Source organism: Mastomys coucha, unplaced genomic scaffold, assembly GCF_008632895.1.
Source record: "Mastomys coucha isolate ucsf_1 unplaced genomic scaffold, UCSF_Mcou_1 pScaffold5, whole genome shotgun sequence".
NCBI classification, from domain to species: Eukaryota; Metazoa; Chordata; class Mammalia; order Rodentia; family Muridae; genus Mastomys; species Mastomys coucha.
The window spans coordinates 30890290-30915906 of record NW_022196911.1 but is presented as its reverse complement, the minus strand read 5'-3'; the positions used below and the strand labels follow the sequence as shown (position 1 = coordinate 30915906).

General features: G+C 44.6%; 1 protein-coding gene across 1 annotated transcript in view; it reads right to left on the bottom strand.

Annotated features, from left to right (window-relative positions):
* Slit3 (slit guidance ligand 3) overlaps positions 1-25617 on the bottom strand; it is a 600224-nt gene that overhangs the window by 144107 nt on the left and 430500 nt on the right. The window contains exon 6 of the mRNA XM_031352736.1: positions 18756-18827. Coding sequence (XP_031208596.1) covers positions 18756-18827 — 72 coding nt within the window. The remainder of the gene's footprint in view (positions 1-18755; positions 18828-25617) is intronic.

The following is a 25617-nucleotide window of genomic DNA, read 5'->3' as shown; positions in this document are numbered from 1 at the left end:
TGGTACTACGTTAGGCATTCAGTAGAGATGCACACACCCACTTACCACCACTTGTGCGTGTGCCTCAGACTGTTGCACCAAGTACAAACTTTCCGATTGCTTTTTGTAGCTCTCCCTGCAACTTGTGTATGTGTGTGTGTGTGTGTGTGTCTTATCTGTCTGTCTGTCTGTCTGCCCACTCATCCAGGAAGCCTTTAGAGTATTTTAATCAGGCAACACTAAATAAGAATTCATCACCCCCATTAGGCTGGGCTGCCATTCTCTTCTGGATCAGGAAAGTAAATCTCCAGGAGAGAAGGAAAACTGTCACTTTTCCAATCATCTCAGAATTTCAGGCTCTACACTCAGGGGACAGCATTATGTACAAGGTAGTGCCCACAACGAACAAAGCCAGGAAGGAAGCAGGCGGGCACCGGGTTCAGATCCCACCTACAGAGCTTAGAAGCGACAGCAAAACAGAAAAGCCACCTTGCCTGCCTGGGGTTAGGTTTGCAGAATGACTACCAAACAGAACTCTGGACATCTTCTTCAATACTCAAAGGCAAAGTACAAGAAGGTGCAACAGGACTAGCTAGATACCATCCAGTGGAGTTCACAGTCAGCCCTAAGCACTTGGCTGAAAACACAGGGCAGCTACACTCAGGCCTCAGCTGGAACGGTACCCTGCAGTAGCCCAGCAGCAGTGACTTATTAACGTATTACTACACTGATATTTAAATGCGAGCCGTAATGAGAGCTATAAAACATTTACGATAATAGCAATTATTCCAGAGCTCAAATGACTAAACACAGTATTCACACTTTCATGATTTGCGGCTTGAGTCTGGCTGGCCAAGGGATGTCAGAAGGTTGCTAACCTCTTAGACACACTGATTGCCCTGGAAGCTGCAGTTGCTGTTTTGCTAAGAAACACAGATTCCTTTGATTTCTGGTCTTGGCAGCTTTGGTCCAGGGAGGGGGAGCACCACGCTCTGTCTGGCTCTTAGGTCCTGCCTAAGCAGCTGGCATTCAATGGGAGAGTTGGCATGAGGTCCCAGTACAGAGGGGCAGAGCCAGTGAACACAGGCCTCAAAGGCAGCACCCTCGTTAGAGTCTGGCTCTGTTGTTTATAGCCTACATCACCATGGGTAACTTTCAGAATCTCATTACTTTTCTCCTTTGCAACACTGGAGTAATAATGATCTCACAGAACATGAGCCTCTTAAATGGAGGAAGGCTCTGGGCTGTGGCCCTATATCTTACCCTTGGATTCCTCTCATCGAGGGGTGGAAAGGTGACTCAGTTGGTAAAGTGTGGGTCTTGCAATCATAAGAAGCTGAGAATATGCCTAGAACTCACACCCAGTTCCTCTTACTATCCGATAAGGCAAGAGGCGGTGTCAAGACTTAAATCCAAGGGTGATCTCAGGAATAAGATGTGTGTAGGCTTCCTGTTGCTGCTATAACAAATGACCATGACCTTGGAAGCTTGAATATATTCTCCTACAGCCTGGAGATCCTAAAGCTAAAGTGGGTCCAGGAGAACACACTCCTTGGGAGTCTTTGGGGCGGAGGTTTGTTTTCTCGCTATTGTAACTTGAAGGGGGGGGGGTCTACATTCCTGGAACCATGCTCCCTTCCTTGGATCACTCCATTTTCTTAGGATCTCACTAGGATTGTCTCCTCTCCCTTTTAAGGAACCTAGTGATTATGTTTACCACATCTCTTTGCCCACAAGACCTTTATTTTGGTCTCATTTTTCAAGGGCCCCTTTGACCACTGAGTGTGACACCCACACATTTCTGAGATGAGGATCTTGGGATCGTTGGGAGGCTGTTATTTAGCCAACCACTAATCCCTTGAAATAAGGTAAAGCACTTAGTATGGGGGAGGGCTCAGAACTGAAATTCAGTGATTGTCGCTGTTGCTACCGTGGCTTTGGGTCAGCTCTTTCCACCATGGCTTCCCAGAGTCTCCTCTGGTACAGCCAGCACTCTGAGGTCAGGATGAGTAGCCCCACTTTGGAGACGAGCAGTCAGAGGCTAGGAAAGGCTGAGGGTCCTGCGTGGGCAGCACACTAGGGACTAGTTGTTCTTTCTTCCCATCACGTTTCCCTGACTTACCCACTGCCCTTTGCTTTTAGGTGAGCTTGTCACTGTAGGAAAGTCCTTATCTGTCCTCATATCTACTCTGGGCCCAAAGCTAGGAAATCGGTGCCACCCTCCTGTCACCTCATGTTTTATAAGCGTTAGCAGCAGAAATCCAAAGGCTCCCTCTGTCAATGCCCCTGCTCTACTTCCTCACAGTTGGTTGGCCTGTTCTGTGCTACAGTGACCTTGTCAGCCTCATGCATTTACCTCCATTGCCCTGAGAAGCCACGCTCGATCTACCTTCAGCCCCTTCACTTGGCTTTTTGGAAGCTATGCAGAGAGAATGTTCTTCTCCAAAACTATCCAGGTTAAGATTGGAGGTTTTTTTCCCTCTAAGTAAATACTATTAATTCAGCATTTTGCTTTAGGTTTCAAGCTCAACTGTGAGGTTACATTTATTCTGTTAATTTCTTTTTTTATGTGGATGGGTGTTTAGCCTGCATGACTGGTGCCTGTGGCGAGCAGAAGAAGGCATTAGATCCCCTGGCACTGGAGTTAGACATGGTTGTAAGCTACCACATTGGAATTAGGAATAGAACCGGACCCTTGGGAAGAGCAGCCATCACTCTTATCCACCAGCCCATCTTTTTCAGATAGGATTCTGTTAATTTCAGGACGATCTAGCCTCCCCCATTTTCAACCACCCCAAAGGACACTTAGTTCTGAAAGGTCACATCAACCTGGAGCCTATCAGAAACATCTCCCTTCCTCACAGGGTTGAAGTGACAGTCCATCCCCCGTCCACGTCTCTCTTATTAGGTCCCTACCCCATTATAAATGCTGTCTTCAATGCTGAGGCCTGAATGCCAGCCCAATGGTCCTTAGGCTCTGTCATACTTGGAGCACAGCTGTCTAATAAAAAGTGACCACAGGCAAGTCCACTTGCCTGTGGACCCTGTGATTGTGAGCATTAGAAAAAGTCTATTAGATTACTGTCTGTAACACTAGTTACAGGGAATCTGACACTCTCTTCTGCTTGTTATAGGTGCCAGGGATACAAAGATATATATGTAGTTGAAACATCCATAGACATAAAAATAAATAATAAATTTAACTAATTTTTTTTCAAACCACAAAGGATTAGCAAGTTTACTATCTCTACCATACAGCACATATAAAACACAGGTGCCCTGCAGTTTCTAAGTCAAATGCTGGGATTCTGCGGCAAGACAGGGGCTCACCCATAACAATGGATGCACAAGGGGATAGATAGTGTGCATGACAGTTCCTGATTCTGGAAACAGGCCAAATCCCATCCCATAAGCTTGCTTTTGTCAATAAAGTTTCATTCGTTTATTTTTGTGCTGTCTGTGACTGCTTTTGTGTGAAGCCTAGAATATTTACTATCAGGCTCTGCCATTCTGATCCTGTGTCTGCCAGGGAATAAGCCCTGGTAAATCAGAGCTATTCAGGAAAACTAGGGGATTAGGTCAAACGCATTATAACTTAGAAACAAAAATAGGCCCAAATAATTTTAGGAACCCAGTGGTGGTACTTAACAGATCCAAAGGCAGAGAGTTAAACTCCTAACCAGCACACCATGCTCCCAGCCTGGACTGACCAGAGAGCTTTAATACTTGTAGTGTTGTGTGGGGACCAGGGTCAATACAAGACTTATCCACACTGGGCTAAATAGGGAATGGAAGTGGGCAGTGATTTTCAGAGCACAGCTCCAGACCAGCAACATCACCCAAGAACGTTAGCCATGCTTTTCAGTCTACTCAGACCTTCTGAGTAGAAATCTTGGGGTGGATTCCTGTGGTGTCCATTTTAACGACCCCTCCAGAGGCCCTTATAAAAGTCCACTTCTTTTTATTCTCCTGGGGCTCAAACACAGAGTTTGAGGCATGCAAGACAACATGACATTACTGATTTCCCTCCACAGCCTTTTGTTATTAGTTTAAATTTTGAGGCAGGGTCTCATCAAGTTGCCCAGGTTGCCCTTGAATTTGCAATGCTCCTGCCTCAGTCTCCCAAGTAGCTGCCATTATAGGTGTGTGCCGTCACACTCAGCTAACGTCACAATCGACACTCACTGAACAAGGAGTGGGAGCTAAGAACAGACCCTCCTGCAGGTCAGGATACAGGATGACTGAAGACCCCTTTTATGGCAGGGATGGTGCTTTCCCAATTAGGAATGGGGGTCGGGGGAGAGGGCTGTAACCACTGGGGAGATCTGGTGTGGCTTCTGCCCACCCCCCACCTCCCAGGTCTATATTGGTCTCTGCTGGGTGGTAATATATCTTACGTCATTCAAGATAGCCATCTTTGATCTAAGGAGCTCTGACCAGCTACATCCTCTCCACCCTGGCAACCTTAATAAGGCTGACATTTCCCTCTGTCTCCTCCCATTAGACCATCGCTTTATCACTCTGCGCTTTCTTGGCTCTGGGTGTAATCTGCATGTTGTGTGTCCATAACACCATGTAATTGGCTCTAATGCAACAATATTATCTGTGCGCTATTGTGCGCATGTATCACATAATTGCAAAAGCAGGCATCTGCGGTGAATACAACTACAGCCTCCCACTGGGCCAACTTTCCTGGGTTCTGAGAACCCCTCTGATATGCAACCCCTCCAGACAGCCAGACTCCTTGGTAGACTGCCTCCAAGCAGACTTCCTTCTCCCTAAGCCCAGATGAGTGAGGTGGCTCTGATGGTCACCTTGGCGAATCAACAGCAGCCACTTTTATTTAAAGTGAGTCTGGGCATGGCCGGATGTCTGAAAGCTAGAACAAAACTACCTCCAACAGTGCTTCTGTTGAATTCATAGGATGCAGAACCATTTTCTGACAAGCCTGCTGAGTGTAAACACTGGGGCTAGACCCTGTAGGAAACATCGAAACTACTGGCAAGGGGAATGTGAAGCACAGCAGGGGATCTGGCAGCCTGTGAACTTCAAGAGGAGGGGCAGGGAGTCCGAGGCTTCCCCTCCCTCTTGCTTGGCTCAGCGAAGGCAAAGGGAATGAAACTCAAGTCTTTAGGGCTGTTCCTAAATGCCTGGTTCTCTTCTCTGGCTCGTCTGTTACAGCAAAACTGGCTGTTTTTCTTCTGGCAACCATCATGCACCAGGAATCAGAACTTGTGGCGGGTGACCAACTCCTTACACTTTTCAAGATTGTAGGGGTGGAATCTTGAAGTGAGCGTTCACTCAGCTCTTATCAGCGTGTGGCTTGTCTCTACAGACTTGGTCCTCAGAGAGTATACACTGATGCCCACTGGGCCCACTGAACTTGAGATAGGCACCTATAACTAAGCCCTTACTTGACTATGGCTACCCAAGGCCCTCTCAATAATCAGCCTTTGTGGATGAAGCTCTTTCTACTGTCTCTCTTACAAGGAGGTAGCATTCGCCTTCTCTCCTATCTCTGTACTGTTCTAATTTGTCCTGATGCTCTCTCTAGTCAACTCTAGAAGTCAGGAAGGAGGAAGAGATGGTGGCTAACCCTTTGAGAAAATCTCAAAGGAATGCTACATATTCTCTCATGTTCCCCCTAATTTCTGCTGCTGAGTTCAACCTGTCTGGAAAGAATAGTGCTTTGAGGTAGGACTGCCTAGACTTGCCAGTGAAGGTGACTATAATGACAGACAGTCACAATAGCAGTAACGGTGCTGACACTCTGCCTGCGTGGCCTGGGCACTGTGCACACACTATCTCATTTCTTTCTCCTAACATCCAAAAATCCAAACCTTATGCTCATTTGTTACCCATGAGAACTATGCACTGTTTACACACTGCCGTGCTATAGCGATTATATTCATTCACAGCAAGGTGTGTCATCAAGGTCCGTAGTTGTCAGCATTACGTGGTGGTGGTAGAAACTATTGCTCTGTGCTGGATGCTCTTCACTGTGGTTGATATGACAGAGACAAGGCTCACTGCTGAGGCTGCTCAGAGGCAACAGTCCTGCTCTTGTTCTATGAAGAGGAAGAGTTTAGCTACACCAGGGTGGGGGAACCATTGAGGCTGCATGCAAGAGAAGACAATTGTGACCCAATGCCTTTTAAGGAAAATGCTTGGTCAATAGGTGAAAATGTTACCAAAAATCACCATGGCCCATGGTGTTGTCCAGGCCGAATGGGCGTTTACAAATGCACCACAGAACCAAAAGCTCTGTAACCTAAGCCAATCTTTCTCCTACTGGACCAAGAAATAGGTCTCTGAGGTCAGATGAAGCAGGAGAAGGATGACAGGCAGCCACTGAACCTCCACTACCTGCTCTCAGCTATCCTGGGTGCTACGTAATACCAAGTTCCCTGATCTCCCTGTGGGCCGTTTAAATTAAAGCTCATAACCATTGTGTGGGCATATAATGAAAGCAACTGATGCCGCACTGATTGGACCATTACTCTCAACTGTTAGAAAACATAATGATCTCACAAGGGGCCTTATTCACTGACGTATAGCAGCCGGGCTCTCATCTGACACCTCAAATTAGCAGCCAAAGCAATAACAGCTGGGGTTTTTGTCTCAATATTTGTACCCGACTCTAAAGTGATTTGGCACTGGGTGAATGTTATTTTTAAACACACAGTGCTCACCGCCAAGTAACATTTTAAATGGTCTCCAGGTGTCATGTAAAACCTACAGAAATAAATAAAAACAATCAGCTGCCAATTTGGGTCTTTGATGAGGAGGATTCCTCAACAAAAGGGCTTGTCTTCGGTTCTTCTTTCATTATGGATTCAGATTACAACAGACAGGAATTCATCTCCATCCACTCAACAGAGTCTCCGAGTTAAGAGAGGAAGAGAGAAGATGCTTTGAAAAGCGTAGAGAGGGCAGAGCAGAAGAGGGAGACAAACCCTCGCACACTGCCATTTGCTTGCCCTGGTACCTGCTTGTGTAAGTATTTATCATGCCCTGGTGTCTTTGGTGAGGGCATGCTGACGACCTCATTCACGGATATGAGCCGTGGTTCAGAATGGTCCAACTGCTTTACAACTCGGCTAACTCAAAAAACAACATGCCATAGGATGTAACGTGACTAAGGAAGCGGTGGTCCTCCTATTCCCTTTGGTTGTATATAGGATGAAATCTGGGCTACAAAACTGCTTTATGCAGGAATTAGACAATTTCCCCTATGCCAAGGTATCTGTAGTAGGCCCTGGAGGGAAGAGTGACCTCCAACTTCTATAGCTGGGCAGATGACTTTGGAATCAAGAAGAGAAGAAATAGATACATTTTTAAACTCTCAGCTCTACTTGGTGTCTTGCCCAGTAAGAAAGGAAGGAGGGTAGTGAGTGATTAAATACTCAATAGCAGGATGTCATACCATCTTGATAAAGACAGCAAGACTGTATCCGATTTTTTTTTTAAAAAAATTAACTTATTTTTATTTTGTGTGTATCAATATTTTGCCTATAATGTATATATGTTCATTGTGTGTGCCCCTGGTGTCCACAGAGGACAGAAGAGGGTACCAGATCTCCTAGAACCAGAGTTACAGAGGCCACCTTTATATGGGTACTGGGAATTGAACCTAGGATCTCTGAAAGAGCAGCCAGTGCTCTTCACCACGGAGCCGTCTCTCCAGCCCTAGAAGGACCGTTTTGTGCATCATTATACACACAGGGCCTACTGCATGTTTGACACATGGGAAGACTCAGCAAACATCTACCAAGTGGGTGGTTTGTTTAAAGATAAGAAGAGTGGTGTTTGGGGCATCTTTTGATACAAATAAATGTCCAAATCGAACAGCCTTCTGTGCTAATCCAGGGGACAACTCAATTATCTACACGAGTGAGCTGCACAGGGACTGCAGTAAATGCAGCCTTCCTAAATGGATTGTCACTTCGCATTTCCAGAACCTGGGCTAAGCTGGGGTGCAGTGTTTCCAGGATTTCTTTCTACTCTGTAAAGAGAAATGTGAATCCCGCAGGATTTTCATAGGAAATCTTTTGCACTTTTAAGATTGGCAACACTCACCTATAGAAACAAAATCCATAAATGAATCAAATACCTGGGAAGTAGATTTCGTTTACAGGTTTTACGCTTTGACTTAAACACTGAACAATTTGAATTAGGACACATACACATACTCACATACACACACACACAAACACACACACACTCACACACACATATACTCACACATACACTCACACTTATACACACATACTCTCACACACACACTCACACACATATTCACACACACTCACACACACATACACACACATACACACACATACTCTCACACATATACTCACACACACACTCACACACACATACACACCCACATGCACACACATACTCACACACATACTCATACACACACTCACACACATACTCACACACACATACTCACACACATATACTCACACACTCACACACACATACACACACTTACACACATACTCACACACATACACTCACACTCACACACACACACACATACACACAAGTGCATACACATATTAAGAATAACTCTTTTGATGGCACACATGAGCTGTAGTTAAAATCTTCCTCTGTGCCATCCCCTGAAGGGCAGCTGTTCTTGGAGAAACATTCCCTGGAAACCTCAGGTTCCCTGTCTTTAAACGATCCAGCCTGATACAATGGTGTCTTCTACTCCATGATTATTACTTGGTGACAAACATCCTTGAATTTCTGTTCTTGAGGGAAGACTGCTCCTCCCAGCAGATGCGACTCTGCCTGTCCAAGAATTCCACTTCTCAGTCCTATGGCTGCACACTGAGCCACCGCCTGCATACAGTTTGTAATGGAGCCACTTCAGAGAAACTACACAGTGGGCTTGCGGCTTTGTTCTCTGGCTGAGACCCAAAGAGATCCCTGATATTCGTAGTGGGGTAGTGGGGAGGGACTCTGTTGGAGAGCTGGGTACAGTTCACACCTTGGCTTCTCTGCGCTCACACAAACAAGTTCGGCGGGGGTTGGGGGGAGAGTCTAGGTTTTACTAATTGAGCCTCCAACCACCAGTGTTAGCTGAGGAATTGTGATCCCCTCCCAGGCTACCCTCTAACAAGGCAGAGACACTGGGGTGGCCAGTTCCTAGGCAGTGGCCATATGCTTGGAAGGGCCTAGGAAGGCAGGGTGTTGTCCTTATGCAGAATGCAAAATGTTCCCTCCGGCAAGCCCAGGGATCAAGGGATGATGCTACAGACAGGACACAGAGTCTGGCTTCACTAATTTCTGTTTCCTGTCTGGTAACACAGAGAAGCAGACGGTCATAAAAAAAGCATTGGATAAGGAGCCAAAAAGACTGTTTTCTGGCCTGGTTCTGCCATGAAATTTTCCTATAGCTACAAACAATTCACTTAACCTTTCCAGGGGGAATTTTGTTTTTCCTTTTAAAATGAAGAGAGCTCCCACCCTCCAGGGACTTTCTAGGCCTTAATTTCACTAATTCCAGGAGGGTGGGTGCTGACTGTAAAAATGCCATTGCTGGCTTGTGAACTGCTTTCAAAACACAACTGTAAGTATCCTGGGTTCCCAGCTGTGCACACCGGCAGGACACCTGTCCAGACTCTACAAGTCACTTTCAGTCCCCAGAACTTGGCATGTGGCAACAGTTACAAACAAGGCTTCCTTTCTTTCTCTCTTTAAGCAGACACCTGCTTCGGCTTCTGTGTGGCCAATAGGCTTCCTCCCCTAACTGGATAGGACACTGTGTTTCACATTCATGTTTGGAGAGGATGGATAGGGCCAGACAAGGAAGTGAGTTTGCCACTCAGTTGAGTACCCGGCACCAACAGAAGTCATTTACAAGATGGAGAGAAGGGAGCACTGGCCATCCAAACTACTGTTTCCAGAGGTCTGACTCTGGTAAGATGTCACTGTAATGATCAGAATCCAGGAGTTTTGAAAATGGCTCTTTTTAGGGTATAAGATCTAGATGTTTAAATTAAGGTAGAAGAAGGCCAGGGTGGAGAGGATGATGGATTTACTATTAGAAAATGCTGTTTAAGATATAGCAACAGCAAGGGAGGTTTGGAGACTCAGGTCTGGAAGAACTCTGGAACAGTGCATAGAGCGTGGCATGCCCTAGTCCAAACAGCTCCAGTTAGCCCTCAACAGGCACTGTCCCACTAGGTGCTAAACGTGGATATTTAAATTTCCATTAGTTGAAGTGAGATGTGATAAAATAATTCATTTTCATGAGCACGTGCTCAAGAGTCACCCCTGACTTGTAGGTACTGCATATATCCCACAGATGTTGTAGTGTCTCCTTCACAGGTGGGTAGTGGATGGAGAATTGCTGGACATGATTACAGCCATGCATGTGCCCTCTCATGCCTCTCATGCCTTCAGACAGTCAATGAAGGCTAAAGATAGATTATTTTATATAAAATCATGTGAATTCTAAATGTTTGGATTGGATTCTCATTTTCTTTTTGAGACAGGGTTGTCCTAAGCGGCTGAAGTTGGCTGGCACTCACCACAGAGCCCAGGATGGACTTGAATTTCTAATCTTGCCTCACCTTTCTGAGTTCTGAGAATACACATGCACAGCATGCCTAGCTCTATGAGTTTTTAAACAGTACAAACAACAACAGTGCAAAACTCGATAAGAAGCCTGAACCTTATAACTTAGAACCACACACACACACACACACACACACACACACACACACACACACACACACTCCCAGCATCAATAGGAGGATTTACTTCAAAGCCCTTTGTTAGCAAAGAACAATTCAGCTATCTCAGCACATCCTCTTTACCTAGGAATATATACCAGTGCATTTTCAAATAACCAGCTTTCACTTAAGAGGGAAATGAAATCTCAAAGTACCTCAGATTGCAGATTCTTTAAAGACTAAAAATGTTAGTTATTTAAATGTAAAAATTATTTTAGAGTTCCAATTACTTTTTTTTTTTAACTTTCTCTGAAGCCAGAGTTCTCAAAACCTAGTTATTTTAAACACAGGACCACCATCGAATGCAGAGACCGAGGGGCTCTGGAGGAGGGATGTGTTACATAGCACAAGAGTGCTTAGAGAGAAGCCAGTGCCTGTCCTAAGTATGCTGAAGGCTGAACAGAATTCACAAAATGCAATTTAATCCTGATAGTCTGGGGCATATCACAATTTGCAGCACAGTGTCAAAAACTCATATTCAGGGATATTTTAAGAGTTTCATTAAGCAATGACAGTTCTAAATTCAAAACTGCGTGATGAGTAAACACCAACTCCAGGACTGTTAAAACAAATGCGCGGCCCCCGGAGAAACCCAGGTGACACATCTCGTAAATAAATGAAAACGAATCTCATCTATTAGAATGTACCAATTTTCACGGTAGCTCTGATTTTGTTCAATATTAAAAGTAAGAGAAGACTGGGTGGGGGAAAGATATCGTTTGGCTGGGGAAATGTAAAATCACAAGTAACGTGAGAAAGGGCCGCTTCTGTCAAACACCTTGTTCAACCTTTAATGCATTAGGACAGCCACACCTTCATTTAGTTCTGGGCCAGAATACAACAACATTTTGTAGAGAAATTGTGGTGTGGTGGGTCTCTGTTTAGTTTGTTCATTTCACCCTGACTGGGGTGCCTTGTCCTTTAGCTGACTGCCTACTATGCGCAGCAGTGAAGCAGTACCAAGTGTCCACCAACTTCAGTTTTCACAAGTCTCCATCTGCTTCTGTTAGGCACACTCCATGGACATTTCCTTTAATCTACACAATGGCTCTGAGGGATATGTAGGGATGCTCTCACTGTCCAGTGAGGACTGAAGCTCTTTTATCTAGTTTGCTGACAGTGGACTGGTCTTCTAGCTCATTGACAATAGCTCCCAGTCCCATGCTCAACCGTGGGGCAGGTCTCTCGACTTGTATGTGATTAAGCTGGGTTTAAATGTAGATCTGACAACCCTATCAGCCAGCTTTTCAGAGAGAAAAACCATGGTTCCTGCATTATTCTGCACAAGAATGGCCACTGGCTGTACTGGTGCGTTTACTTCTTCCTATAGTTTGGGCATTGTAGTGTATCATTAATAATTTTTAGTTATATTATTATAGTAGAGTAGTTAAGTGCAAGGGCTTAGGTTTCTTGTAGAAATGAAGTTGAACACTGGAGTAAGAATCCCCTTGATCTAGCCAGGGTCACTTTGGAGAACTTAATTCACATTCTCTGACCCACAGTCTCCTCACTGGCTGAGCTGATTAATATAATCTACCCTATAAAGTTATGGCATACACTTAAGTAAAAGGCTACCCTTTAAAGTCTTAGCTTGCCGGGCAGTAGTGGCGCATACCTTTAATACCAGTACTTGGGAGGCAGAGGCAGGTGGATTCTGAGTTCAAGGCCAGCCTGGTCTACAGCGTGAATTCCAGGACAGCCAGGGCTAGACAGAGAAACCTTGTCTCGAAACAAACAAACAAACAAACAAACAAACAAACAAACAAACAGTCTTAGCTTGCTGTCTAAAACATGCTCAAAAAGGAAGGCAGATGCTCGAAGTACACACAGAGGAAATATCGATATCCCTAACAATTCCTATCTTACATCACCATGCTATGTAATATATTATTATGTCATTATTATTGTTACCCAGAGCAGAGGCAGCTCAGTTGAAGTGAAGGACAGATCTCCATTTGCATGGAACTCCAGCTTTTCTGAACTGGATTGTCCTTGACCACTCAGTGCCTTATACCCCTCAGCTAGGACATCACCCGCCACAGATTAGAAGAGCATCAAGACTATTGTCAATTAATTTTTGCCATCTTCCTCTAACACCAGAAAAAGAACTTCTCCCATTTACCCTTCTCTGTCTATATGTGCGTACAATGTCTGGCCATGCCACATCGGCCTGGATGTAACTGATTTACAACTATATTAGGAGTCTGGCGAACACTGAGTCACGTTAGGATGCGTGAGCCCAATTGCTACTGCTTTAAAATTAAAGTGAATTTGGAAGCCAGCTTAACTCCTGAGAGGAACCCCATAGGATATGAGTCATGAGGCATTCCTGGCTCTTCCTGGGGTGTCCTTGCTCAGTTTTGGGAGTCCTAGACTCTATGTTGCTTGGGTCTCTCTGTATATGGTCATTCAAAAATTCTGGCAAGCTCTAGTCCGCAGCACGTCACCTGGCACTCTGCTGACACAGTGTATTCACACCTCAGGGTTGCCTGTGTTGGCAGTGAACAGAAAAGAGACCAAGTGGATGGCAGAGCAGAATGTAAGCAGGGCACAGGCTCCTTGGCCTTGGATGACCACTGCAGTGCAGAACCGTGGTCTCAGGGTTGCCAGCGGTGTCTGGCTTTTTGAGAGACACTGCAAATTTCAATGTTTATATAGGTGATCCCAATTTTTAAATGTGAAATGTTACTCATTTGTATGTGTGTGTATATATATATGTGTGTGTGTGTGTGTATACATATATATGTGTATATATACACAAACATACGCACACACACACACATATATATATATATATTTACAGAATAAAAAAATCTCGTCTATACAATATGGTTTGTGGTCTAGTCTGCAATGTCTAGTTTGAAAGACAGCAGAAATGTGGACTGGCCTTACATTCTGTCATAGGCACGTTTGCCCTTCCCTAACTTCCTTAACATTATCAGACTGTAATGGTAGATGGATCTTGAAAAGGCAAGCTGTGTTTAGGATCCCTAACCTTGCCAGGGGTCCCCTTTGAACAGCAGCTGTATGGCATACAACACCCAAAGAAGGCAAAGAACACAGACCAAGGAGCCAAGACCTCTGGTTCCAAGCTCTTTACTAATGACAACTGGTTGTTGACCTTGGGGACACCAAGGTGGCAGGGGTACCCAGGGTGCAGAAGGTTAGGAGGTATGGCTCTTCCTCCAGTCCCAGCCATCTTCTCTATACTTTACCTGAGCAGTAGTTGGTCATTCTGGAGACCCCTAAAGGTCCTGCCAGCAACGGGCTATAGTCAAGTCACTGAATCTCCCAAATTGGCAAGTAACGTAAGTAGGAACAAGACCTTTAGGCCTGTACATACTGACTGGCTATACACCACGGGGTCTCCATGCTATGGAGCTCGTACCGAGGTGTGTTTTCCTCACATCTGTAGGCTTTATTTATTTATTTATTTTTGATAATTATCTACTGGAATTCCAACTTGCTACATTTGCTCTGGAGATAATATCTGATAATATCTTTTTATCTCTTATAAACTACAGGGAAACAAAACCTACCTATCTTATTAACCAGGATTCTTAGTGTATGTGTGGCTGGACCTGTGTGTGTAAACAAGTGGAGATCAGATGACAACTTTGGGTGTTGTTTTACAAGCGACAGTCATCTTGTTTTTGAGATGGGGTCTCTGACTGGCTTGGACATTCCATGGAGGCTAGGCTGGCTGGCCAACAAGCCCCAGGGTTGCACCTGACTCTGTCTGCTCCAAGGCTGGGATTACAAGCCAACGCCTCAAGGCCCAACTTTTTAAAGCCGGAGTTGTAGGGCTCAAACTCAAGTCCTCATGCTGAAAGGAAAGCATTTCACCTTCTGAGCCACTCTCCTGTCTCACCGTGTTTCATTTGTCTGTTCTCTCAATTTTTAAAGTCCAAGTTAAAGTCCCTGTTGTTGCTTTTCATTCACAAAGGGATACTGTCCCGAGGGAGAGGCCTGGCCTCTCTGAGAAGTGCCTGACCATTTTCCACTTAACTACCAAGGGCTGGAAGTCTAGCTCACAGCATCCTGACCATGGGAAACTTAGAACGCAGCGTCATCACGCACAGCTGCTGCATAACATAACTTACATGGTGAAAAAAGTTTATGAATAGCAAGATGTGCTGGCCAGGTAGAGGTGCAAGGGTCATTGTTGGAATAATGTGGGGAGGTCAGCTTCACGGAAGCCTGTGCGCCCCACTAAGGCCTTTACATGGCATGGAATAAAATCTGTAGTGTGTGTGTGACTTTGTGGAACGCAAAGTTCCTAAACTGTTGAGTGCTAGAGACAATGATAGTGAGACCAAATCGTCCCTGCAATTACAATGTTAGTAAGTGAAAAAGAGAAAAAGATTCTTTATTTTCCCCGGCACATTTGATTTACCTTACACTTACTGGGGCCTTGTACTATGCAGGGACTCACACTTTGAGAGGACTGTTAACTGGGTAAAGGGAGTGCCAAGGACAATTTTGCACGCTTGTGGGAAGCTCTGACAAGAGGCACTGACAGCTTGCCTTGGCTTAGCCCTTGGAGAACACTTCATACCATCCGGTAGCACACAATGGCCATGCTTCAGGGGCGTCTAATATCTCCAGCCTTGGCCACAAGGCTGCCGAGGCAGCTTGGTACACTGATCACAGAGGCTGGGCTGCTTATTGCTCAGTGGCTAGTTGGCTTCTCTGAGGGAGCCTAGTGTAAGAGGAGGGTGAGGGGAACAGTAGCTTCCTGGAGGGAAAGCCAGAAGCAAGCAAATAGATAATGTGAGGGAGTGTTATGGTGGCGGGCACACTGTCCATGAAGCATTGGCTATGGTGGTGGGTGCACTGGCCATGGTGGGCATGATGAACTGCCAGCCATGGCTACTTTGCCATTCTTCCTCCCCTGGGATGAGATGCCAGCCATAGGAGGTTTCAGCCCTACTACACATCCTCCTTACTCCTCTCTCTGTTGACTGGAAAGCACAGGGTGACATCCTTTTTCCTTGTTCACTACACCCTGAGCTGAACACTCCCCATGGGACATAACCAGCACAGACAGGGAGGAGGGACCTCTGACCCTTTCCCATTCTGGTCCCAGACTCGGTCTCCTCGCTGTGGTCAGTCCCCGCTCAGATTCACCTTTTGAGATTATGTTGAAGGCGATGAATAAAACCAACTTTTCAATGTAAAGAAAATTGATGGTGTTTCCTCCCACGGGAAGGAGGGGAAAGCGCACTACCAAGGATGAAATATTCCGAATGGTTGACTGCACAGACTTTTCTTAAAATAGTCTCTAGAACTTTCTGAGAGATAAGCATGTCCTGACTTCCTATCACACGCTATGTAATCTCAGCACATCCGAACTATGATACTCTTCTTAATGTGCAAGCTATTATTTTTTTTTCCAGGATCCTAACGTTAACCTCTCGAGGGCTAGGGTATTTTGAAAATCTTTCTAGCTGAAAAAATTATTAATGTGTAATGCCTCTGCTTAGTTACTGTTCATTGTTTCATTGACAAGATTTCTGATGGTGTCTAATACTTGGTCACAGAGACGTGTTATAAAATGTCAATGTGTAGATGATGCTTGCGAGGTCTAGGGTAGGGAGGAGGGGCTCTTTAAATGGAGATGTCAACTCCAGCCAATTTTGGAATGGTTTACCATTAAGATGGATGTTTTCAAAGCCTCATGCCTCTGCTGGAATTTTTTTTTTTTTTAAAAAAAAACATGGAATAACTGATTATGATTAATTTTAGTGCTTAGCCATGAGAAGCCAAATGAGCATCCTTAAAACAAAGCTATTGATCTGGCTTTGTTTGGGATTGAGAAGATAAACTAATCAGGTCCTGCAGGCCTTCTGCAATGATGAGGAATGAAGACTTGGATTAGTTTTATCACTGTTATTATTATTTTGGTCATGGGTTTCTAGGTTTTAACTTAGCAACACCTGATATATCTAGTTATCATGTTCCCCCCCGCCCCCCCAGTAAATAGCTGAGAAGAGTTGTCTAAATATGTTTTGGGCAGGAGTTTGATCAGGATGAAGACAGGGTAGGGGAGAAATAGACGTGGGAAGGGCAACATTTAGAGTCCCTTTCTGTGTGGTCCTGTCTCAAAGATGAGGAACACACAGAGAGGTCACAGAGCTTGACCCAAGTCCATGGCTTCCTAGTTCCCACCCACATGAGTGTATCCTTAAAGCTCCCTTCCCCCCAGAGACTCCCTCAGACACCACTTGCTGCAGAGAACTAACCAAAGGGCTGGCAGGTCACCACAGCTGTTTTGTGGCAGCTGTGGCTTCCATGTCCTCAGTTCTTCCCAAGAATTTTCTTATCTTTCTCATTTTTTTCTGGCAAGGAGCAAAAAGGTTCCTAACCGACCTTTCAGGCTTTTCCTGAAGGCAGGGGAAATCACGCCTCCCTCTCTACTCCAGTTTCCCAGGAAGAGAAGTCCTGGGTTGGGTTGCTATATTCAAGCTGGCACACTCTCTTACAGACATGCAATTGTTGCTGGTTCTGGGGTCAGGGTTTGGGTGAGGAGAGACCATCCATCTTAGGACTGACAATCTGACCTCTCCTGTCTGTGGGTCTTGTCTTTTCTACGCCAGGAATCCTCAGCTTGCAACCGATTTCAAGTAGCTTGCAGCATCAGCATCCCCTATATTTCCCGTGATTCCTCCTAGAATCACCTTCCTCCCTAGCAAGGTGGAGGGGATCTTTCTAACCCACTGCTGGCCTCTTCCAGGTGTAAAGGTACGTAATGGAAGAATGTGTATGCCTTCCTTTAGGTACAAAGGGACGTGTTAATGCATCCATCCACTTATCCGGCATTCATTCTTGTACTGAAAACAGACACAGGAAACCTTTGACTATGTAATTTTTTTTTTTTTTAAATTTCCCAAGGATGCTCAACCCAGCCCATCCAATTCTCTTACCCTTCTGAAGCTAGAACTGCTACTGTAATTATCTTTGTAGTTTTTGGAGAGCACAAGTCACTCCCAAGTTAAAGCAATCAACTCCTTTACCTTACGAAAGAGAAAACTGAGACTCCCAGAGCCAAAGAGACTTGCCCAAGGTCACATGGCTAATTAGCGGCAGGACAAGGACTGAATCACATAACCCCTGACCTAAGTTCTACTACGCTTTCCTGCTTCCTCTCTGGGCTTCCTCACATCAAGGGCAGTGAGCAGTGTGGCTGCTGGGGAGAATAATCAAACTGTTTTCTAACACAATCCAACTTTAGTTGAATGACCCCAACATGACCCCTTAGTGACTTTTCTCCAGAAAGCAGGTTTCTTTAGTTAGAGCAAGTGAAAATTCAAGACACAGAAGGACAGTCTCGTGTGTGTGTGTGTGTGTGTGTGTGTGTGTGTGTGTGTGTGTGTGTGTTTCTACACGAGGTATATATGGTGGGATTACAAGGAAGGAGTCTCTTCTCTCATCTTTTCATCCCCATCGCTTTAAGGTTACTATTTAAACTTTGAATTTAAGCCCGAGATAAGATCCCAGGAGCAGTAGCAATAACTAGACCTTACCAGGCTGTCTCTCGTTCCCCCTTGTCCTGTGCCAAGGTCCCTCCCTGCTTCTGGCTGATTCTGACTCACCTTCTGGTGGTAACCCCTCTGTCACTGGCCACAGACCTGTAACCTGTCTCCCTATATGCCCACAATCAAATATCCACTCCCTGAATGCACAGACAGATGCTGGGGGGCTATTCTGGCAATCTGCTCCACTAAATACAGCAGGAGCATGGGAGAAACGGCTGACTGAGGCTGACTGAGGAACCCCAGTTTGTGGCAGGTGAGAAATCACACTTTGCAGCCTGCAAACACTTTGGGCAAGGTAAGCCGGAGGGATCTCCCGGTGCCCGATTTTAATAGCATTGCAGTAGAAGACCTAGAAATGCACCCACAAGGACCCCCTGCACACACGCTCCCCCTCTTTCCTCTCCGCACAACGCACACACACACATACTCTCTCTCTCTCTCTCTCACATACACACACAAGACAGCAATCGCAAAATCAACTCACAGGATCTCCAAATCGCGCAGCGCTCGGAAGGCTCCATCTTCAATGCAGCTGATGTGGTTATTGTCCAGTTGCCTGTGGGAAAGCAAGGGAGAGCATGAAGGCTGAGCTGGGGCAGCGGCGAGGGGCTGGGCGGCTAGCCGGCTCCCTGGCCACCAAGCGCCTGTCCCTCCACCCCTTGCAGGCTCTGCTTGTCCCTGCCAGGAGCTCCTGCAGAGCCAGCCTGTGTGCCACGCTGCTCCTCCGTCTCTTCTCTCTGACTGTCTGAGGGAACTACACAGGCGAGCGAGCGAGCGCACCAAAGGCTGTCAGGTCTCAGTAAATATTAATTGCGCATTTTTTTTTTTTTAGGCAGAAGGGAGTAATTTCATTACATTAGGGCATCCAATCCATTACGAGCTCTTACTGTCATGTCACTGAAACAATTTCATTAAGCTAAAGGCCTGTAAATCATTGGAGGTCACTGCTCTGCCCTCCGCGACCTCCCAGCATGCTTTTCCCCCCCTTTCCCTCGGCTCCCTTTTACTGGAAGTTACAGTCTTCGCTTTGACACAGCGCTAAATCTCAAGGCTTTATCTGCCCAAGAGCGGCAAGGGTGCGTAGGGAATATACCAATTCCAAATTAGACTCAACTAATCTAATTTTATAGTCTTTTTATTATTCTAAGCACCAAATGTCTGTGGTGGTTTGATGTCTCCATGCATTGTTACGTGGCCCATCTGGTAGGTCATTCTATGGGAACGTTTTCTGAATAAATACAGATTCCCTCAAACTGCCCTAACCATCATCAACATTAAGGAAATTCATTGATGGAAGTGTTTGTGATGGAGGACTAAAAGGCATATCATTATTGCCTAAAAAGACGCACCACTTACGTTTAAATTGGGGAGAATTAAATGCACCTATTTTAGGATTCCTTTTTAATTTCCCTTTTCTCGTCCTAAGTGTAGGAAAATAATGCCTTTCTCAAAGATGCCTTGACTAATACACATTCCAGTTAAGGACTGAGGGATTTTTGTCAAGAAGTGATATACAGACTTTTTTTTTTCCCCTGAGCCAAAAATGTTTATTATTTGATAAGTAGCAAATCAGGGTATTTATCATAACCACACCCAAACTTATACTATATATATAATTCATCTCATTCCCTAAATGACAATGGACAGAAAAGAATCTTGTACAGAAAATGACAATCAGCGACCAGCAATCTACTGTCCTCTGCAGAGGACACCACAGTGGGGGCAGGCTGAAAGTGTGGCCATACTTAACTCTCTCCATGGAGACTCAGATGAAATGAAAAACCGAGCCTTTCCAGGTGAGCCACTTCCTAAGGCTGGTATTCTGATTTGTAATCTCCATTAATAAATCCCAAATCAGCTCTCCACAAAACACAGTCCAACTCTGACTTGGCAGCTCTCACAGAGGGCTTTATTTTACTTTATTTATTTATTTATTTTTTTTTTACCAAAGGAAGATAGAGTTGAAGCTAAAGCATTAGGATCATTGCAAAAGTATACGGATGCAGGGCTATGAGCGTATGTAAGCTCCTGTGCGGTGTCAGGTACTGCGTAATATTATGAAACTGCATCACCCAGATGAACGGTCACCCGTGGTTCAAGGCTTAAAATAAATAACATCCAGAATTCAAAGGAAACCAAGACACTCATCTCAGAAAGCAGAGGCACCCTTGATGTGGACCAGTTCTGCACCTAGTGTGCGGAGTCCTGGCTAATGCTGGAATCCTCAGACTTCCTGGTTTCTTCAGTCCCTCCTCCTTTTGGGGTTGGTTCTTCACACAGTTTTGCTGATTTCTTTGGACCGGTACTGGGGCAGCCACTTTCTGGACACTGGGTCTATTAGGGCTGTCTAGTCCTGCTGCCCGGCTTCCAAGATTTATCATCAGTTTAAAGGTCGATGAATCAACAGCCTCTACTCCGCGTCAAGGCCACCAAACCTTACCAAGCAGAAACTTGGCGGGGCTGACTTTGGGCTCCAAAAAAAATTGTTCAACGAACATGCTGAATTCGGCAAAAAAGAAAAAAAAATCAAAAACAAAAAGCCAGAACACCCGCACCATCTGCTCAAGTAAAAGTATCTAAATCATCAGTCTGGAATGCAGTGTGGCGAGATGGCGACTTGCGGTGAACCTGCCCGTGTGCATGCATCTCAGAGAGGTCCTTGCAATTATAGCACACTGCAAGTGGATGGGTTTGCAAAGTACTTTTCATTCCTCCAAAGAGGAGATTTTAAATGTACAGATTTTCTCCCTATGGGGGAAAAAATGGAATCTTCAAGAGAAAAGAGAAAGTTGTAGAAATAAGAGGTGGGGAGTGGAAGGGGGAACCCCACCACAGAACAGTAGAAAGAGAATTAAAAGTTTGGAGGGAGGGCTAAAATGATTTATAAAATTCTACGCTCTGTGTGGCATCAGAGTCCTGAAGCCCAGGTCATGAAATGGCGTGGACAAGTGGACCCTGATCATTGAAAGCAAAATCAGAGAGGTCGAATACATTTTTAATTGTGTGCTGTTTAAGTTATTTTCCATGGGAGGCACAAATTGACACCTATTTGTTTATTCATAAGAGGGAAAACTGAGATGTAATGTAAGCATCTCTGCGGGTGTGTTTCCTAGCTTACTTTAGCACATATGAAATGGATCAAAGATTAAAATATTTATGCTTAAGTGTGCTTGCCCGGAAGATGTTTATTATAATGGAGATGGTGTCCTTTCATTCCAACACATAAGCTGAACAGGATCTGTATCTCAACCATCCTTGATGGTCAAAGGGCCAGGCTCAAGATGCTCTGGCATTAAAATCTAGAGAGGTGCTCTGCCGGAAGGGTTGGGAGTGGGGGCGTCGGGTAAGTGGTACCTACAATGCTGACTCCACCTTCCCTCTAGTGCAGCTCTGTAGAGTTGAGCATCAGAGAATTCACAAAAAGTCCAATTAACAGCTCACAGACCTGTCGTTTAGTGTAACCACTGGGTCCCCAAACAAAATGAGAAGGCACCTCATTTGTTTAGACAGATGTCTTTTCTTTTACATTTATTTATGTATTCTAGGGAGGGGGTGTGGAGGTCGGAGGACAACTTGAGTAAGTCTGATCTCACCTTCAACTACATGGGTTTTGGGGGACCGAACTTGGATCAGCTGGCTTGGTGGCAAGCGTCTTTACCCTTGAACCATCCTGCCATCCCTAGATTGCTATTTCTTTCCAAAATAATAACTCCGAGACATCAAAGTCCTAAAGCACATAAGGGGGAGGGGGGTGGTGTAAAAAATGCAAGCCCAGCATTTCTTTGTCAGTGTTGGGATAGAGGACTAATAAACACAAAGAGAATCTTCTGGTAGCTGAAGCCAAAGCATTTGATTTAGCAGTTTGTTTCTGAGAGTTCAGTATGCTGGAGGCTGCTGATGTGTATTCTGAGTTCTCCGGTCAAAGGTCTGTATCATGCCTTTGAAAAGATTCACTCAAAGACCCTCTTTAAAAAAGGAATGAGAAAAGCTCACAGTGTGCCAAGCATCACTTAGGGGGCATGGGTTAAAAAGAACTTTGGAAATGTGAGCAGAGAGAGCTCACTAGGCATGCCTGGCTCTGCCCCTGTTCTTCCCGGGCAATGAGAAGTGTATTTCTCTTGGCTACTAAGGAGTGTCTTTTGGTGCTTAGCACAGTTCCATGGAAGAAAGTGCTAAGCCATGAGCCCTGGGACTCTTGCAAGAGAACATGCCTAAGTATTATTTCCCTCTGAGCCCATACAGAGCTTAGCGCCTCCTGAGTCACAGAGCCCAGCCACGCCAGTCCCCAGCAGGGATCTGCAGAAAGAACTGGAGATACCATGAGATTTCTGTGGTCTTCATAGGAAGTCTAGGAAGGCAGTGGATGGAAGAGGAAAAACGCTTTTTTTCTTTTTGGAGGTAACTTCCATTGTTTCATTATACAGAATACTTAATTTGATTTGCATTCCGTGGTCTCTGAATAAGCTGAGAAGCCCCCAAACATTTCACGATATTAAATTCACCACTCTTATTTCCCCAGGAAGCTTCCATCTCAGCAAACAATAGGCCTGCTAAGATGGTACCAGGGCTAAGATGGTACCAGGCCCATTTAGAAAGAAACTGTCAGATCAGGCCTCAGCCCTGACTTCCTGGGACTGATGCTCTGACTACTGAGGTTTTATATTCTGAAAAAAAAAAAATAAACAAATCAGGAAGAAAAGCCAGCATGAGTGAGGACTTAAAGTAATCTCTTCATATGGCAGACCAGGAGCTAGCACTTCTGTGAGAATTCCTGATCCTAACGAGTAATATTCTCCGAATTACCACAGTTTGTGCATTTTGCTTGCAGTTTCAATTTTCACAATTGGAGCAGGAGAGAAATGGATTTTTAAACTTTTTTATTTTTTTACTTGCAGTTCAGAATTTTTTACAAAGCATGCGTAAATCCTTAAAAGAGGTGCGAGTTAGAAAAAGCTGGTCTACAACATTAACACCACCCAACCCCACAGCAACAGCCACAAAAAGTAAGAAAGAAAGGAGAAAAAAAAAGAGGTTAAGAAAACCCCAAGACTTCAATGTTGTACTCGAGTCCCCATGAGAAATACCTGGGAAATAGAAATCTCCAGAAACGGGCTTTGGTATTTGGAAGAAGAAAACAGTTATCAACTAGAAATCCCCGTGCACATGCCAGGTCTGCACACCAGGGCTCATCCAGCTGTTGGGAGGAGGGAGTTGTCCCAGCATCTTGTCAGATGGTTGGTGAAACGTAGCCTGAAGGCACTGTCACTCCAGGCCCCCCCCACAGCAGCAGCAGTGTTTGGCTACGGATCTACAGCTAGTTTAGTCCCCGCAGCCACCCTGTGCAAGAGGAAAGCAGCAGTGAAGCCTGGGGTCCTCTGGGCTTACACCACTGACTGTTTTCAGAAGAAAACTACCTTCACAAGACATACAAAACCAGCAAAGGACATCTGTACAAAATTCACACGGAAAGCCTTAGTAGGAAGCCAAACGAGTCTGAGGCCACGGGATCTAGCAGTTAACTAACCTAGAGTAGTCACAGAAGTTCAGACTTTATTCGGTCCCAAAATACAGAACAAAGTACAGGATAGCCTTTGAAAATAGCAAGGTGGTTACCTTATCTGTGTTTTTTGCATGCCAAGCATCTTTATTGTACAATTCTAAAAGTCCAAAGTAATTTGAATTTGTTTTTGCAATATATACTCATATATGCATATCTTCCATATACTTATTTTTCTGGACTAAAGAGAAAAAAATATTACCACTAACAACAACAAAAAAAAAAAAAGAAAGAAAGAAAGAAAAAAAGAAAAAAAGAAAAAAAATCATGGGAATCTTGTTTTCGTAAACCAAGCCTGGGGACCGGATGGGAAGAGCCTCGATGCCCTGTTTATCTTCTCATCTTCTCAGCATTAAAACAAAATGTCTTTTAATATTATAAAGCTCCTTACTGAGGAACACATTGTAGAAGCATTTGTCTGTGGCTCCTTCAAAAATTAATAGAGCTCAAGGTTATTTTAACTGGCAAAAGGGAAAAAAATACATTCAAAAGAAATGCACACACCTCATATAATTGAGTGCCGGTCACAATCTGCAGGCAAATCAAACACTTGATCTTAGCCACAATCTGTTAATGAATTGTCACCCCTTCTTGTCATTAAGGAGCTACAGTAATTCCACATTAGAAAAGACATGAGCAAAAGGAGGTGAATCTATTATTCTGCACATTTAGTACACTTGTCCACCAGACCCAGGAATACATGCATATAGATATGTTTACCCACCCATGAATTATTTAAGTGTCTGCAAAGATCCCCATCTGTAAGCTGACAACTCTATGCCTGTATCTCCTACATCCATATGTACAGGTGTAAGCTCTCACTCTCAGACACATGTAAATGAAAATGTATCTTATAAAATAGTCAAAGTGATAACGGACCTCTGACATTTAATGTGAATATACTCACAAAATTACTTAGAAAATTGATTGCTATCATTCCAGCGACTTCAACCAACCAGACCTACTTTGTGAGGCAGGGACAGAGTCAGTTTAATTAAGCTTTCTGATCACAATAGCCTGCTTGGAACATAGTTGAAAATGGAACAGAAATCTATTCGAACAAGCATCGTCAGGCATACTTTCCCACACAGCTAGCGCGGTGCCTCTTGTTCAGTACATATCACATTGCTGTTCAACATATGCAGTGTCTCAGCAGGAGAATAACTGCGTCCACTTGGGTGATGCTTCTAGAAGTAGGCTTTGCAGTCATGAAAATATTGCTGACAGATTAGCAGGAAAGAGGCACACACCTGACCTTGGAGAATAAAAGGGGGGATTCTCAGGAGTCATTGTGAGATATCGATAACTCCAGTTCTGAGTACAGAACCTTCCTATACAGGGTTGTTTGGCAAATGAAATTGAACTGAAAAACCCAATGTAAATCCTGCAAACCAATGTAGCATCAAGGATAATCTAGGGGAAGCGGCAGACCCCTAGATTCATTTGTGCATGTCAAATTTGATTTTGAAACAAATTCTGTTATTTCTAGGTAAATAAAGGAACAAAAATAAAACAGACAGAAAGCACACCCAGCTAAAACAGGCCACATTCAGAATGAGAAAGCTTCATTTGATTTCCTAGATCAAGGGACCAAAAAAAGCTTGGCTACTATACCCATGACATTTTATGAAATGTCTTAAGACTCACATCTCACACCAGCTCCAGACCCTGTGGTCATCTTTACATCAGGACCAAAGGCTGACCAAGTTGCTATGGCATCACAGTTGGCCCGTGACTCTACACATCCTATTCTGGGAAAACTCATCAGTCCTAGGCAAACTGTGAGGAC